General features: G+C 56.9%; 1 protein-coding gene across 2 annotated transcripts in view; it reads right to left on the bottom strand.

The window, feature by feature from the left end:
* Window positions 1-13,283, bottom strand: part of SEMA4B (semaphorin 4B) — a 37,136-nt gene that overhangs the window by 1,752 nt on the left and 22,101 nt on the right. For both annotated transcript variants that reach the window (XM_046006968.1, XM_046006969.1), the window contains exons 4-15: window positions 8,800-8,963; window positions 8,576-8,638; window positions 6,802-6,900; window positions 6,055-6,166; window positions 5,656-5,769; window positions 5,384-5,535; window positions 3,727-3,908; window positions 3,455-3,605; window positions 2,408-2,615; window positions 2,210-2,325; window positions 1,765-1,931; window positions 154-239 (exon numbers count right to left, since the gene is read on the bottom strand). In XM_046006968.1, the coding sequence (XP_045862924.1) occupies window positions 154-239; window positions 1,765-1,931; window positions 2,210-2,325; window positions 2,408-2,615; window positions 3,455-3,605; window positions 3,727-3,908; window positions 5,384-5,535; window positions 5,656-5,769; window positions 6,055-6,166; window positions 6,802-6,900; window positions 8,576-8,638; window positions 8,800-8,963 (1,614 nt within the window). The remainder of the gene's footprint in view (window positions 1-153; window positions 240-1,764; window positions 1,932-2,209; window positions 2,326-2,407; window positions 2,616-3,454; window positions 3,606-3,726; window positions 3,909-5,383; window positions 5,536-5,655; window positions 5,770-6,054; window positions 6,167-6,801; window positions 6,901-8,575; window positions 8,639-8,799; window positions 8,964-13,283) is intronic.

The following is a 13,283-nucleotide window of genomic DNA, read 5'->3' on the forward strand; positions in this document are numbered from 1 at the left end:
GCTCGCCCCACCTCTCTCGGGACTGTAATCCCCAACTCTGGGACTCTGAATCTGGGACCAGGAAAGGCATTTACAACCCACCACTGCCTGCAGGGGCCTTCTCAGCAGACCTGGCCCCCCACTTCAGCCCCAGCCCCCCACAGAGCGACTTACCCGTGAACACAGGAGACCGGGGCCCGGGCGAGGAAGTATTGCAGAGACCCCCGGTGTTGGCCCCCTCAATGTCCTGGATCCATGGCCTGGGGACCAAAGAGAGTCAGAGAGAGGCCAGGAAACTACTGTGCCCCCACATGGCCCCGGCCCCCTGCAGCACAGGCCCTTCTCTGGCCCTGCAGCTCCACAAGGGCCTGGGGCTTAGGGACCGCCGGGACCAAAGCCAGAGTAAATGGCAGGTGGCTTCCTCAGGTTGATTCCACGCCTGCAGGTTTGAGCTGGCATCTCCTCCGTGTGCACAGTATTTATTTCAAATACGGGCTACTATACCACTTCCCTGCATTACGAAAGCACCACGGACCTTGAGAAAAAGTCTGGAAGCACAGCTGGTCTAACGCACGTCTCAGCCTCTTTTAAAGCAATGCACACGCACGAGCTTGTTCGATAAAACGTAACAAGGAATAAAAGTAACTCGTGATACGCTCACAAAACCTAAAAAAATCTCAACCAAGTACAAACGCTGAAAACCCTACAGGAGTCACACACAGTCTACCAGCCGGTGGTGAACGTGGCGCATGGCCCTTTGGGCACGTCCTTCCAGGGGCACACGCGTGTGCTCAAATGGGATTCTTAGAAACATAAAACTGGCACCAGGTCTCCCTGTGTGCGAAGCAAAGACACTACAAGTGGAATGGGTTCCATTTTTATTTAAAATACGTGTATTTTGGGGGCGCTTGGGTGGCTCAGTGGGTTAAGGCTCTCTGCCTTTGGCTTAGGTCATGATCCTAGGGTCGACTGAGCCCCGCATCGGGCTCTCTGTTCAGCAAGGAGCCTTCTTCCCCCTCTCTGTCTGCCTGCCTCTCTGCCTACTTGTGATCTCTGTCAAATAAATAAATAAAATCTTTAAAATACATGTATTTTTGTCTATTTCACAGATCCATTAAAAAAACCTAGGAGGCTGTATGTCAAAATCTCACTGCAATTCTCTCTAGGTGCTGGGATTTGGGGCAGTTTTTGTTCTGTTTACACCCACCTCTACTTTTCGAGTTTTCTTTTTTTTTTTTTTTTTAATTTATTTGACAGAGAGAAATCACAAGTAGGCAGAGAGGCAGGCAGAGAGAGAGGAGGAAGCAGGCTCCCTGCAGAGCAGAGAGCTCGATCCCAGGACCCTGGGATCATGACCTGAGCCAAAGGCAGAAGCTTTAACCCACTGAGCCACCCAGGCGCCCCTACTTTTCGAGTTTTCTATACGCAACTCTATATAGTGCTTCTCGAAGTGATTTTTAATGGGTTTGTGGCCTGTCATGCAGCTATTTTTTGTTTGTGAAACACATTCACACACTAGTCCACCATCTCCTGCAAGGCTTTTCAGAGCTGTGACACCTCATTCTTTGCCAACTGAGGTCCCCGGCTGTACAGATGGGTAAGGCAAACATCACTTACGCCCTACAGCGGAACACTCTGGAGAGGCAGAACGGGAGCGAGTTACTAACCAGGTGGACTGCGGCCACAAAGGAGGCTGCCCGGGGACTCTACAGAGGGCCCAGGGAAGGTGCCCTGAGGCCGAGTGCGCAGGGGTGGACAGGTGGGAAGGGCTGGGGGAGCTCTCACCTGGAGGCTGTCTCGGGCCCGTAGAGGCTGATGGGTCTGCACCTGGAACTGCTCCAAGCACAGTAGGGGTCCCGGGCGAGGACACAGTCCCCACAGCTCTGGTATAGGCTGCAGTTGGCGACGGGCACCTGGACCACGCCGGAGTAGGAGGCCGCGTAGAGCAGGCCCTGTACGGACACGGACACGGACACGGACACGGGGGCGTGAGCGGCAGGTGTGGCCGGCCAGGACCACCACCCGCAGCCGCACCTGCCCCCGCCCCCGAGGAGCCTCCTCTTGTGCTCCTGGGAATCCCACTTTCTGTTGGCTTATGCCACGAGCCTGGATCTTTCCATCCTGCTGCTGCGGGGGAGGACAAGCTGGCCGAGGCCCGCTCGTCAACAGCAGAGGGACACCAGAGCACGCTGGCTCCCTCCTCTGGGCCCCCCCACCCCCACCAGCTCACCCTGTCAGCGTCCAGGAGCAGGTTCTGCACGGGCTGTCCCTGTGGGAAGATCTGGAGCTCCTCAATGATGTGCACCCTGGAGCCCACGCTCACCGCCTTGTGCAGCCAGCCGTCACCTGGAACACGGACGGCACTCAGCCCCACATCCCAGTGGCCGCGGCGCCTTGACCCTGAACCCGCCCTGCCGTCGACACTCACCGGTGCCCAGGAAGAGCACGTCATAGGTGTGGTGCAGGCCGCGCGCACGGTGGACGGCCACACGCTGGTAGCGGGCCCGCGGCTGCAGCAGCAGGTGGCTGCGGACCTGCCCGTCCATCAGGAAGTGGTCTTTGAGGAAGTTCAGCACGCGGTCCGGGAGCTGCAGGGACGAGGTGATCTTCCTCTCCCGGGCGCTGTTGGTGATGCACTGGAGGAGGAGGGGGCGGCGTGAGACGGAGCGAGCTTAGGGCAGCACGCAGGAGGGCAAGCCCGCAGACGCAGGACTTCAGGCCCGGCCTCCCCGGCGGACAGGAAGGGGGCATCTGCCGTCCCCGGAGGCCAAGGGACGTCACTGGGTGCTTCATGGAGCCAACACACTGATCTGGAGGCCGAAGGGGAAAGCCTGGGTATGGGGCCCCCACGGGCCCTGGCTGGCCGGGTTCCCCTTCCTGCCCAGGCCCCTCCCCCTCCCCCAGGCCTCGAGAAGCATGACCACCCTTCACGTGGCTCTCGCCAGTACTCGAAGGAAGCCCTGGCTGGCCGGGTTTCCTAGGCCGGGGGTCAGAGGGAGGTGCCTTCTCCGGGCCCCAGGGAACTGAGACCCAGGTGCCCATGACAGGAACAGCTCAGGACACTCTTCCGTGGCTCTGCTCCCCCCCTCGCTTTCCTGTCCCTCGTGGTGCTTCCTGGAGTCACCTCCCATACCAACTGCTGATGCTCACGACCTTGTTTCAAGGTCTGCTTTGGGAGGGAGCCGTGAGGCTGCGAGGACAGGAGGAGGATGTCCTCCCAGCCGGGCCACTCACTCAGCCCCTAGATAAGGAGCCCACAGCTGAGCAGGAGAGAGGCACAAGCAAAGGGACAAGGACAAAAGCGCACCCTTCAGTGCCCGGGCAGGTGCACAGCGGCCCACCGAGGCAGGTTACCGGCACTCCGGCATCCATAGCCACGTCCAACCTAGTAAGACAAGCAGCCCTGGGCTTCAGTCCTACTTTCAAGAGGAGGAAAGAGACTCAGAGAAGCCACAGGCGGCCCATAGGTACTCACCGCTCCGGGCCGGGGTGAGGGCACCGGGTGGGTCACCGTGTACCACTGCTGCGTCTCCCGGTTCACTTCCTTGTAGAGGCCACTGAAGGCGTTCTGCACGTCCCTCATGGTGAAGACACAGACGGCGGAGCCCTCCGTGGTCCCCCTGTGCCTACAGAGGAAACGGCTGGATGAACCCAGGAGCCCCGGGGCACGGGATGCGGCCAGCTCTTGGGCCCCGGTCCCAGTCACTCCATGCCCTCCCAGCTCCAGTTAGGTCCTGGGCGCCATACCACTGGGAGGTGAAGACCCCGTAGAACAGGGTGTCACGCCAGTCCTGGGGGCTGGGGCTCAGCGTGAAGACATCCTGCAGCACGTTGAACGGGAAGCCGTCCTCCGGCCGCGAGCACAGCAGCTGGGCCTTCAGGAAGGACGTCCAGCGCTGCTGCAGGACCCGCTCGCCACCCTCGTCGCCCTGGGGGAGGGAGAGAGAAGCTGGGCTTACGCACAGGCCCCGGCAGGGAGCCTTGAGCCCCCTACGGCCCCTCCCAGTGGTCGCTACCCAGACACCTGAGGGGCACACCGAAGCTATGGGGCAGGGTTCCATTTAGAATCGGGAAGACTCGACGGCGGGGTCCAGGTCCCGTCACCGCGAGGCTGGCCGAGTACACGACGGTGCCTTCCTCACGTCAGAGTACCGGGAAGCGGACGGTCTGACACAGGGAAAGGGGTCACGATCCCCCGAGAACGGGGCACCTATCCACGCTGCAGAACTCCCGTTTATCAAGTTTTTTAATCATATAAAGACCTATATATTTACACGCGTGCCAAAAAAGAAAACAGATCATCAAGGAACGTTCTAATCACTGGTAGTGCAGCAGTAGGACTCCGACACTAACTGTCAACATTTAGTTCTTGGAGTCGTAGCTTACCGCACTCCTAAAGCTTTCTGGGGCTAGATTCGGTGCACGCAGCAACTCTGAGGCCAGTCCAGCGATGCCCGCTGAACAGACGGGGACACTAGCTGAGAGGGCACAGGACTTGCCTGAGGTCACAGGACCCGTGGGGCCAGCACTGAGGCAGCCTGGCTCAAGTCTCTGCTCTTGGTCACGAAGCTACCCCGCCTGTTTATACCGTAAGTGATTTTTGCATGTACTTTTCTGTACTTTTACATTTTTTTTTTTTTTAAAGATTTTATTTATTTGACAAATACAGAACACAAGTAGGCAGAGAGGAGGAAGCAGGCTCCCTGTTGAGCAGAGAGCCCGATGCAGGGCTTGATCCCAGGACCCTGGGATCATGACCTGAGCCGAAGGCAGAGGCTTTAACCCACTGAGCCACCCAGGCACCCCATTTTTGCATTTTCTTAAATAGGAAAAAACGTTAAGAGCCATGTTAATTTAAAAGGAGAGAGGGAGGGGCGCCTGGGTGGCTCAGTGAGTGAAGCCTCTGCCTTCGGCTCAGGTCATGATCTCAGGGTCCTGGAATTGAGCCCCGCATCGGGCTCTCTGCTTGGCGGGGAGCCTGCTTCCCCCCCATCTCTGCCTGCCTCTCTGCCTTGTGATCTCTCTCTCTCTCTCTCTGTCAAATAAGTAAATAAATAAAATCTTAAAAAAAAAAAAAAAAAAAAAAAGGAGAGAGGGAGGGCTCCTGGGTGGCTAGGCGACTGCCTTCAGCTCAGGTCATGATCCTGGAGTCCTGGGATCGAGTCCCGCATTGGGCTCCGTGCTTGGAGGGAGTCTGCTTCTCCCTCTGACCTTAACTTCTTCTCATGCTCTCTCTCTTTCTCTCTCTCAAATAAATAAATAAAATCTTAAAAAAAAAAATTAAGGGAGAGAGAGAGAAGCAGTTAGTCAAGCTATTCCTCCTGGAGGGCAGAAGAGGCCTCCTGGCACTTCCGGATCCAGAGCTGGAGCCTTCCGGGTCTCTGGGGCAGCCCAGCCCCCTCACCTTGCAGATGCGGGCAATGCGGGACACGATGGTGTTCTCGAAGAACTCAAACTCCTGGCCAGTCTCGCTGAAGAAGAAGTAGATCTTGTCATCGTCCCCTTGCAAGCTGCCCAGGCTCTCGGGAATGTAGGCCGAGGCCACAAACGCCGGGTCTGTGGGACCAATGGGGAGCGCAGAGTCAGCCTGGGAATCCCAGACAGGCGAGAGACTGTTCCTGGCCTGGCCTTGAGGGGCTCTGGGGACCGGCACTGGGTGCGCGGGGAGGACTTCACCTTGGAGCCAGTTGAGGGAGCTTTCGGTCTTGGTGGGGCGGAGGCTCTGGCTCCGGGAGATGGCCGGGTCATTCCCCTGGAAGCTGCTGACCGTTCCAGTGTAGAGCTCACCGTCTGCCAAGAGAACATTCCCATGGGAATGGCCCTCAGCACGGCTCCTTCTCCCCGCCCAGGGCCCACAGTGACCCCAGCACTGCCCATCTCGCTTGAGGTGGACAGGGAAGGGAGTGGGAACTGGGAAAAGCCAAACCCAAGGGCAGCCAAGGGTCACTCTGGGCCCCCTGGGACCCAGCATGGTGGGGACCCACCAGCTCAGGCCTGGGACCGATGCTGCCCACCTACCCTCCCCCACACGGAGCCTCACTGAACTCACCCTACCACTCCGCCCCCAACACTCACCAACCACCAGGGCCGTGGACTTGAAATTGGGGTCAAAGGGACAACGGCCCTTGCCATCTTCCAGGAGGATGCGGCCTACCTCGTCCTGTGCCAGAGTGAAGTTCTCCACGCTCTGCAGGGAAGCAGACGAAGCGCTCAGGGCACGCCGGGCAATGTGTGGGCTTGGAGGGAAAGGAGGGGGGCGTGCCAGAGAAGGCAGCTCTGTGGGGGGCGAGGTGGGAGGCAAGCCGCCATCCTCGTCTCTGCACGCCGGGTGCCTCGGGCACCGTCCGGCAGGGCCCTCTGCGGTGGGCACCCTAGCCGCAGTGACCACAGGAGAGACGTGACAGGCTTCAGAAGGGGCACCAATATGATTCAAACCCGAGCTCCAACCCACTGCCTCAGAATGCCACCCTCTGCTCAGGGGTGGGTAAAGCAGAAACGCGGGAGTGCGTGCACGTGCGTGCATGTGTGTGAGGAGGTGGGGAGGAGTGGGCTGCGGAACTGAGTGAGGCCAGGGGAGAGCTTGAGGAAGCAAGGCAGGGTGTGAGTCCGGGGCTGGCCAGGAACTCTGTACCTGGGGTGTTTCCTTGCATCTCTTCTTCCCCCACCTTCCATGGGCCAACCGGGCCCCCAGACCTGGGGCTGGACCTTGGGGCTCTGGACCCACTGCTCCCTGGAAGCCGTGCCCTGCGCCCCAGCCTGGACCAGGGATGGGTGCTGGGGAACAGCCAGCCCCTGGGAGCCTGGGAAGAGGGGGGCACTCACAATGTAGGCGCACAGGGGGCTGAAGGCCGCGGTGCCGCAGGTGAACAGGTGAGTGCTGTTGAGTGGCAGGAGGATCTTGATGTAGTTCTGACAGTCGCGCTGAGGGAGGAGGAAGGAGGCTGTCAGGCCCACGGCCGCCGCCAGGGGGCGCCGCCAGGCCCTCCCCGGCTGGGGTATGCTGGGTGTGAGAGGAGAGCTCTCTCTGGCGCTCCTCAATCCCAGGGCAAATGAGAATCCAGCAGCATCCTGGGGCAGAGCTGACTGGGGGCCACAGAGTGTGTGCGCTGGAGGGGAACCCAGGGGCTTGGCGTGTTTGGGAAAATTCTCTTCGGTCTGGGAGTGAAGGCACAGAATCCCTCCCCCCTGGGCTGTCTTCACCCCTGAAGGTCTTTTTTGGAAACTCAGTGAAAACCTCTGGTCCTCCCCACCGGCCTGGTGAGGTAAGTCAAGGCCCAGAGCAGGAACTGGGGCCCCAGACTCCCAGGATGACCTGGTGTCTCCAACCGCGTATCTGATTGTTCTCCCAAAACTTTATCTTCCGAGGCCTCTCCCTTTCCAGCTGCTCAGGCTCCAAACCTCGAGGTCAGCCCCAATGCCTCTCTCACACACCACTTCCCATCAGGAAGTCCTGGTGGGCCCATCTTTCCAACACACCCAGAATCTGACCCTCTCTCACGCCCTCTACTAGCGCCACCCTGGTCTGGTCCTCCTCACTGGGCTCCCTCTCCCGCTGTCCCCACTCTCCACCACGGCATCCAGAGCAACTCTTCTAGAACATGCCAGCCAGGGCCGCCTGGGTGGCTCAGCGGGTTAAGCCGCTGCCTTCAGCTCAGGTCATGACCTCAGGGTCCTGGGATCCAGCCAGGCATCGGGCTCTCTGCTCAGCGGGGAGCCTGCTTCCTCCCCCCCCCGCCCCCCCGCCCCCCCCCCACCGCCTGCCTCTCTGCCTACTTGTGATCTCTGTCAAATGAATAAATAAAAACTTAAAAAAAAAATGCCAGCCAGGGCACGCCCCTGCCCAGTCCTCTGGTGGCTCCCCAAGCACCTCGCTCAGAGTAAGGCCAGTCCTGCCCGTTCTCCAGGTAGCCCAGAGCCAACTCCCGACGCACGTCACTTTCTTAATGAGGTGTGGCCTGACTACCTGTTCCAGTGGCTGCTTTTGGCCTGTTGCTCTTTCTTTTTCGGCACAACTATACTGCCCATGTCTGAAAGGACCAGGGCACAGAGCACGTTTGCCCATTCAAAGAAGTCGGGGGCGGTCGGGACTTAAATCTATGCCTGAACTCAAGTCCAGGGCTCTCTGGCCTTCCCCTCAGTGGCCTCCTGCTGCACGCAGGACAGGAGGTCTCCGGGAACAGTGGGGAGTCCTCCAGGAAAACCCCAGGCCAGACAAGACCCCCACACCGAGGGGTCTGGCCCAAACCACACCAGGATCAGGCAGATGTCCTCTAGCACCCCCTCCGCAGAGCGACACCCGGTCACTGCTCTCGCCGGAAGCCGACTTTCTTTGGTTCTGATTAGGTGTGGGGTGAATACATTGGCTCACTGAATCCCCACGGCAAGTCCTGTGAGACAGGCCATCAGTGTCCCCACTTTACAGGTGGGGACACTAAGGCAGTTCAGTATAGGACCAAATGAGGTGTGGCCATCTCTGAAGCCTAAGGCCTTTCCACCGCAGCCGGCTGCACACTCCCTCGTCCTGCAGCCACGCTGGGTCTGGCGCACCACCCTCCATCCCTCCTTCCGCCCCGGTGGCCTCCACGTGCCAGCTCACCTGTGGGTCCTTGCCCTTGAAGCTGCACTGCTGTTTCCTATCGGCATCCGCGCTCCACGGCAGCTGCAGAACGAGAGAAGGGGGGCGCGCAGGTGGGGATGGGGGTGTGCCCGGCCCCTTCTCTCCCACCAGCAGCACCTTCACACCCAGAAGGTCGGTCTTTCCGTCCACCTGCCCCTCCGCCATCCTCTGCCCAGCCAAGCCAGCCCCGGGCGTCACCTCACCTCCTGGTACGCCCCCCCAGGCAGGAAGCTGGCGCTGCTATTGAGAGCAAAAAGGGCCTCTCGGGCGCCCACATAGAGCGTCTTGCCATCCCTGCTCAGCAGAAGGGCCGTGTAGTTGGAGACGTTTTCTGCCCCAAATCTGAGAAATGGCCGGTCTTTGGAGCCTGGGGAGAAGAAGATGGACATCACCCGGGGGCCACCCCTCCCACGAGACACCTCTCCCATCGACCTCGAGGACAGGCCAATCTGAAGGGAAGGGAGCGAGGCAGCGCATGGCAAGGAGCGCAGACGGGCAGAGGAGGCTGAAACGGAACAGCATTCCCGGGCTCTCAGACATCACGTAAGAAACAAATGCATGAAAGCTGAATGGGAAGGAATAGCAGCGTTCACGTTAGTGAGAAACTGGCAACAATCTAAGTGTCCAACCATCGGGGAAGAGATGAAAAGACGTCACTGACACTGCACTGGACAGGATGTTAGGATACAGCCGGTAAAAATGATGTAGTAGGAACACCAGAAAAACCGGCAAATTAAACAAGAAAGGCCTGGTCAAATAGGAAGCAAACTAAAATACAAAGTGATGGATTCTGAGTAAAAGATAGGAAAGGACATTTACCACCCCTCTCTGAGTGGCCATCAGTCCGAAGGAGAAGGACCTGTAAGGACAGCCCCGCCCTGCCCTGGTCCTGCAGCAGCAGAGTCCCAGTGGCCGAGGGGAGTGAATGCGGGGCTCCGGTCTTTACCTCTTAGCACCGGCTCAGGGTCACTCATGGAGGATTTACGGTCATAAAACAGAATCCACAGTTACCAACCCTAACCTCAGGCACCTGAATGTGCAACAGAGAGACGCTGTGATGCTGGGTCCCAGTTTTAAGGGAAAAACGGAGTCTCTATCTCCCCGGGAGAGCGAAGAGGGCCACCAGATATGGTCAGTGGTTAATGGAATGAGAAACTGAGGCTTAAGTATAAAAAAAATTTTTTTTAAGTTTCTTTTTTTTTTTTTTTTAGGAACTTTTAACCCAACATGGGGCTTGAACTCATAACCCGGAGATCAAGATTCACATGTTCCACTGAGCCAGCCAGGCACCCCGAGGGTAATAGTTTACGTTACAGAGGCAACCCAGTATAGTGGTAGAAAAATGTCTGCAGAAGGCGAGGAAGCCAGATGGAAGTGAGGCAAAGCCTTCTTTTTCTCAGCAGCAGATCAGTAAATCAGGAAAAGCCAAAGAGCCATGGTGCCTGCGCTTTACTTAAGCTTATGGAGGAAACCCCTGTATTAAGAAAAAGTTGAACTGATTTAAAAGTCGTCCCTTTGGGGCGTCTGGGTGGCTCAGTGGGTTAAAGCCTCTGCCTTCGGCTCAGGTCGTGATCCCAGGGTCCTGGGATTGCATCGAGCTCTCTGCTCATCAGGCAGCCTGCTTCCCCCTCTCTCTCTGCCTGCCTCTCTGCCTATTTGTGATCTCTGTCAAATAAATAAATAAAATCTTAAAAAAAAAAAAAAAAAGTCATCCCTTTAACCAGGCCTGGGGCGGGGGATGACGGAGGCACTGGTCACTTTTCACACTAAAAAACTCACTTCCAGGGGCGCCTGGGTGGCTCAGTGGGTTAAGCCGCTGCCTTCGGCTCAGGTCATGATCTCAGGGTCCTGGGATCGAGTCCTGCATCGAGCTCTCTGCTCAGCAGCGAGCCTGCTTCCCTCTCTCTCTCTCTCTGCCTGCCTCTCTGTCTATTTGTGATCTCTCTCTGTCAAATAAATAAATAAAATCTTTAAAAAAAAAAAAAAAACTCACTTCCAAACAACAAAAACAGTATGCCTAGTTAGGTCTTATTTTTTTTTTTATAGGAAAAATATGAACAGAAAAGGAAAAAGGAAAAAAAAAAGGGAAAATTCAGGAAGATGAATCACAAAATGCTGAAAGCTGGTATCCCTGGAGGGAGTACAGGTAATTTTTTTTTCCTTTTTCCTTCTCATGTTTGGATTCTGTAATCAGGTTACTCTTGTGTAATACGAAAGAAAAAGAAGTTTAAAAAAAAAAAAAAAGAAAGAAACGCACGTATCTGCCCAACCAGGGTACCGTTTGTGCCTTGAGTAATGGGTCTGAAGAGAAATTATTTTAACAATTTGAAGCAGCTGATAAGAAAAGAAAAACAAGCAGAAATAAGCTACCCTGCCCCTCCGGCATCTCCTATCTGACCAACAGATTCTGACCACGCAAGCAGACACGGTCTCGTGAAGCTGAGGGAGCAAAAGGAACATGCCAACAAAGCACTTGTGGAGACAGCTTCACGTGCTTTTACGCGGTGTTTTACGTACCCCTGGCCTGGTTCCACAAACGGCAAGAAAACAAAGAAAAGAATGTAGTGAAACATAAACAATAAAATCAAGAACTGAGAAAAAACAAGACACAGATCCGAGATAAACACCTAATCCAGAGAGTTAGGGCATATTCACATAAGCAGGTCAGAAGAGATCTTCACACACTACTAGCGACGGGTTGCACATTTAATGCTGAGCCTCCTGGGGGCCGAGGAGAAAAGGGAAATAAAGGGACATGAAGCGACCTTGTTCTCACTGTCCAAGAGGAGGAACACAGGGTGTTCTTCTGGAGAAGCTAAGCTTTCTGCCCAGCCACTATTGCTGAAGGAAGCCCTCAGGTGGGATGTCCTAGCAAAGCCAACAGGATGTGGGATGGACAGCATCCTGCCGGCAAACAGGATGACAGAGATCCCAAGGCCACTCTTCACAAGGTGTCCCAGTGAGGGAAGGTGAGGACACAGGAGACCAGTGCAGGAATCGATGGGGGAATGTGTGTGGCTCTGCAGCTTGTCATGCTCTAGAAGCAAAGTCGGTGCTTTGCTGGGAATTCATGGGGAAAGTAACATCTCACATCCGGAGCCCGAACTCTGGTACTAAAACCAAAGGTCCGGAGCAGTCAAGGCCTCTCTTTGAACTATCAAGTCCAGACCTGCACAAGATTCTAGGTCTTCTGCCCTCAGTTGCCAACCGCTCACTACATCAGCACTCGACACGCTGGGAAGCCCAAACGCACTCCCCACTTCTCCCAACCACGATACTTCCAAACACAACAAGGCCCAATCGTGTTCCTTGCATTGTGTGCTGATGACCTTTTGGAACAAGCAGCCTGACCTTTCCATGCTCTGCCCCTAGAAGTCACCCCCACCAAACGACCCCTCCCGTTGGCCAGCATAGGTCCACACACCTGGGAGGGCGCAGCGCGGCAGAGATGAAGACACGAAGCCCCGCAGGCCAACGACAGCCCTAGGAGGCAGGCACTAGTGTCTTCCCCAGCTTACAGAGGAACAAACCGAACTTCAGAGAGACCAAAAGCAGCTGCGGTGGAAGGCTGGCTCAAGAGGTCTCCTTCCCGAAGAACCCCCCTCCCTCCCCCAGGTCGGCCAGCTGCAGGACTCAGCAAAATCCCCCGAAAGGCCTGACCTCCAGGGTCCAGGCCTGCCCTGAGGTGCCACCGCCGCCCAGGGACGGCCTGACCATGTGCCATTTGTGAGCTCCCGGGCGATCCTGAAGTGGGAGGCCCACGGGCCACCCACGGACAAGCACCTACGGAAGGTGGTGCCAGTCCCAAGTCACTGACCTTTAGCCGTCTCACACACATCAAGGGGATACTGAGGAAAACACAACTCCCAGCCGCCTCGCTGGGAGGAGTCCAGGAGAAAGGGCAAACGCCTTCCACATCCCCCGGGCGGTTCTCTGAGGGCGAGGGCTGGCTCAAATCTGCCAGTGCGTATCTGCCCGCACAGGAGGGGCATCTCCTCTGGGTGGGCTGGAAGTCTAGGCAGGAGGCCGCGCTTAGAATCCATCCACAGAAATGCCAAAGGTCAGAGATAAGCTGCCATCCAGGTGGCAGCTCAGCCTTACTAGGGCCGGGAGGAAGTGGAAACCTGCCAAGGGTCACGTAGACAGAGCCCGGCCGGGTTGGAAGGACCGCCGGGGCGCTAGCCCCGCCACGCCTTTTCCAGTCCCACCAGGAGCACGGTCAAGGGAACCGCAAAGGGACAGAAGGGGGTGACAGGCCCCGACACCACGCGTTCCCCTTCTGCGCTTTCTCCTCTTTTGTCCCCCTGCCCTGAGCCTCTCGGACCAAGCCATGGTGTCCCGAAGGCCTTGCTCGCTGCTCGCCTGTGGTCCCCGCAGACAGGTGGACTTCACCAGGGCTAGCCCGTGGGGCTGGCTTCCCAGCTGGGAGTCTCGACGAGACAGAGACTAAGAGCACAGGCTCAGGAGTCAGGGACCTGGGTTCAAACGTTGCCTCTGTCACTTACCAGCTGTTTGCCACCAGGACAGGCCACTTAACATCTTGGAACCTCACTTTCCTTATCTGTAAAATGGGATAATAGCACCTTTCCTCATAGGGTTGTTATGAGAAGAAATTAGATTATGTATGTAAATAACAACGTGCATAATAACCCCCATTTACCGAGAGCTTTACTCAGAGCAACTGTGC

This window comes from Meles meles, chromosome 6, assembly GCF_922984935.1.
Source record: "Meles meles chromosome 6, mMelMel3.1 paternal haplotype, whole genome shotgun sequence".
NCBI lineage: Eukaryota > Metazoa > Chordata > Mammalia > Carnivora > Mustelidae > Meles > Meles meles.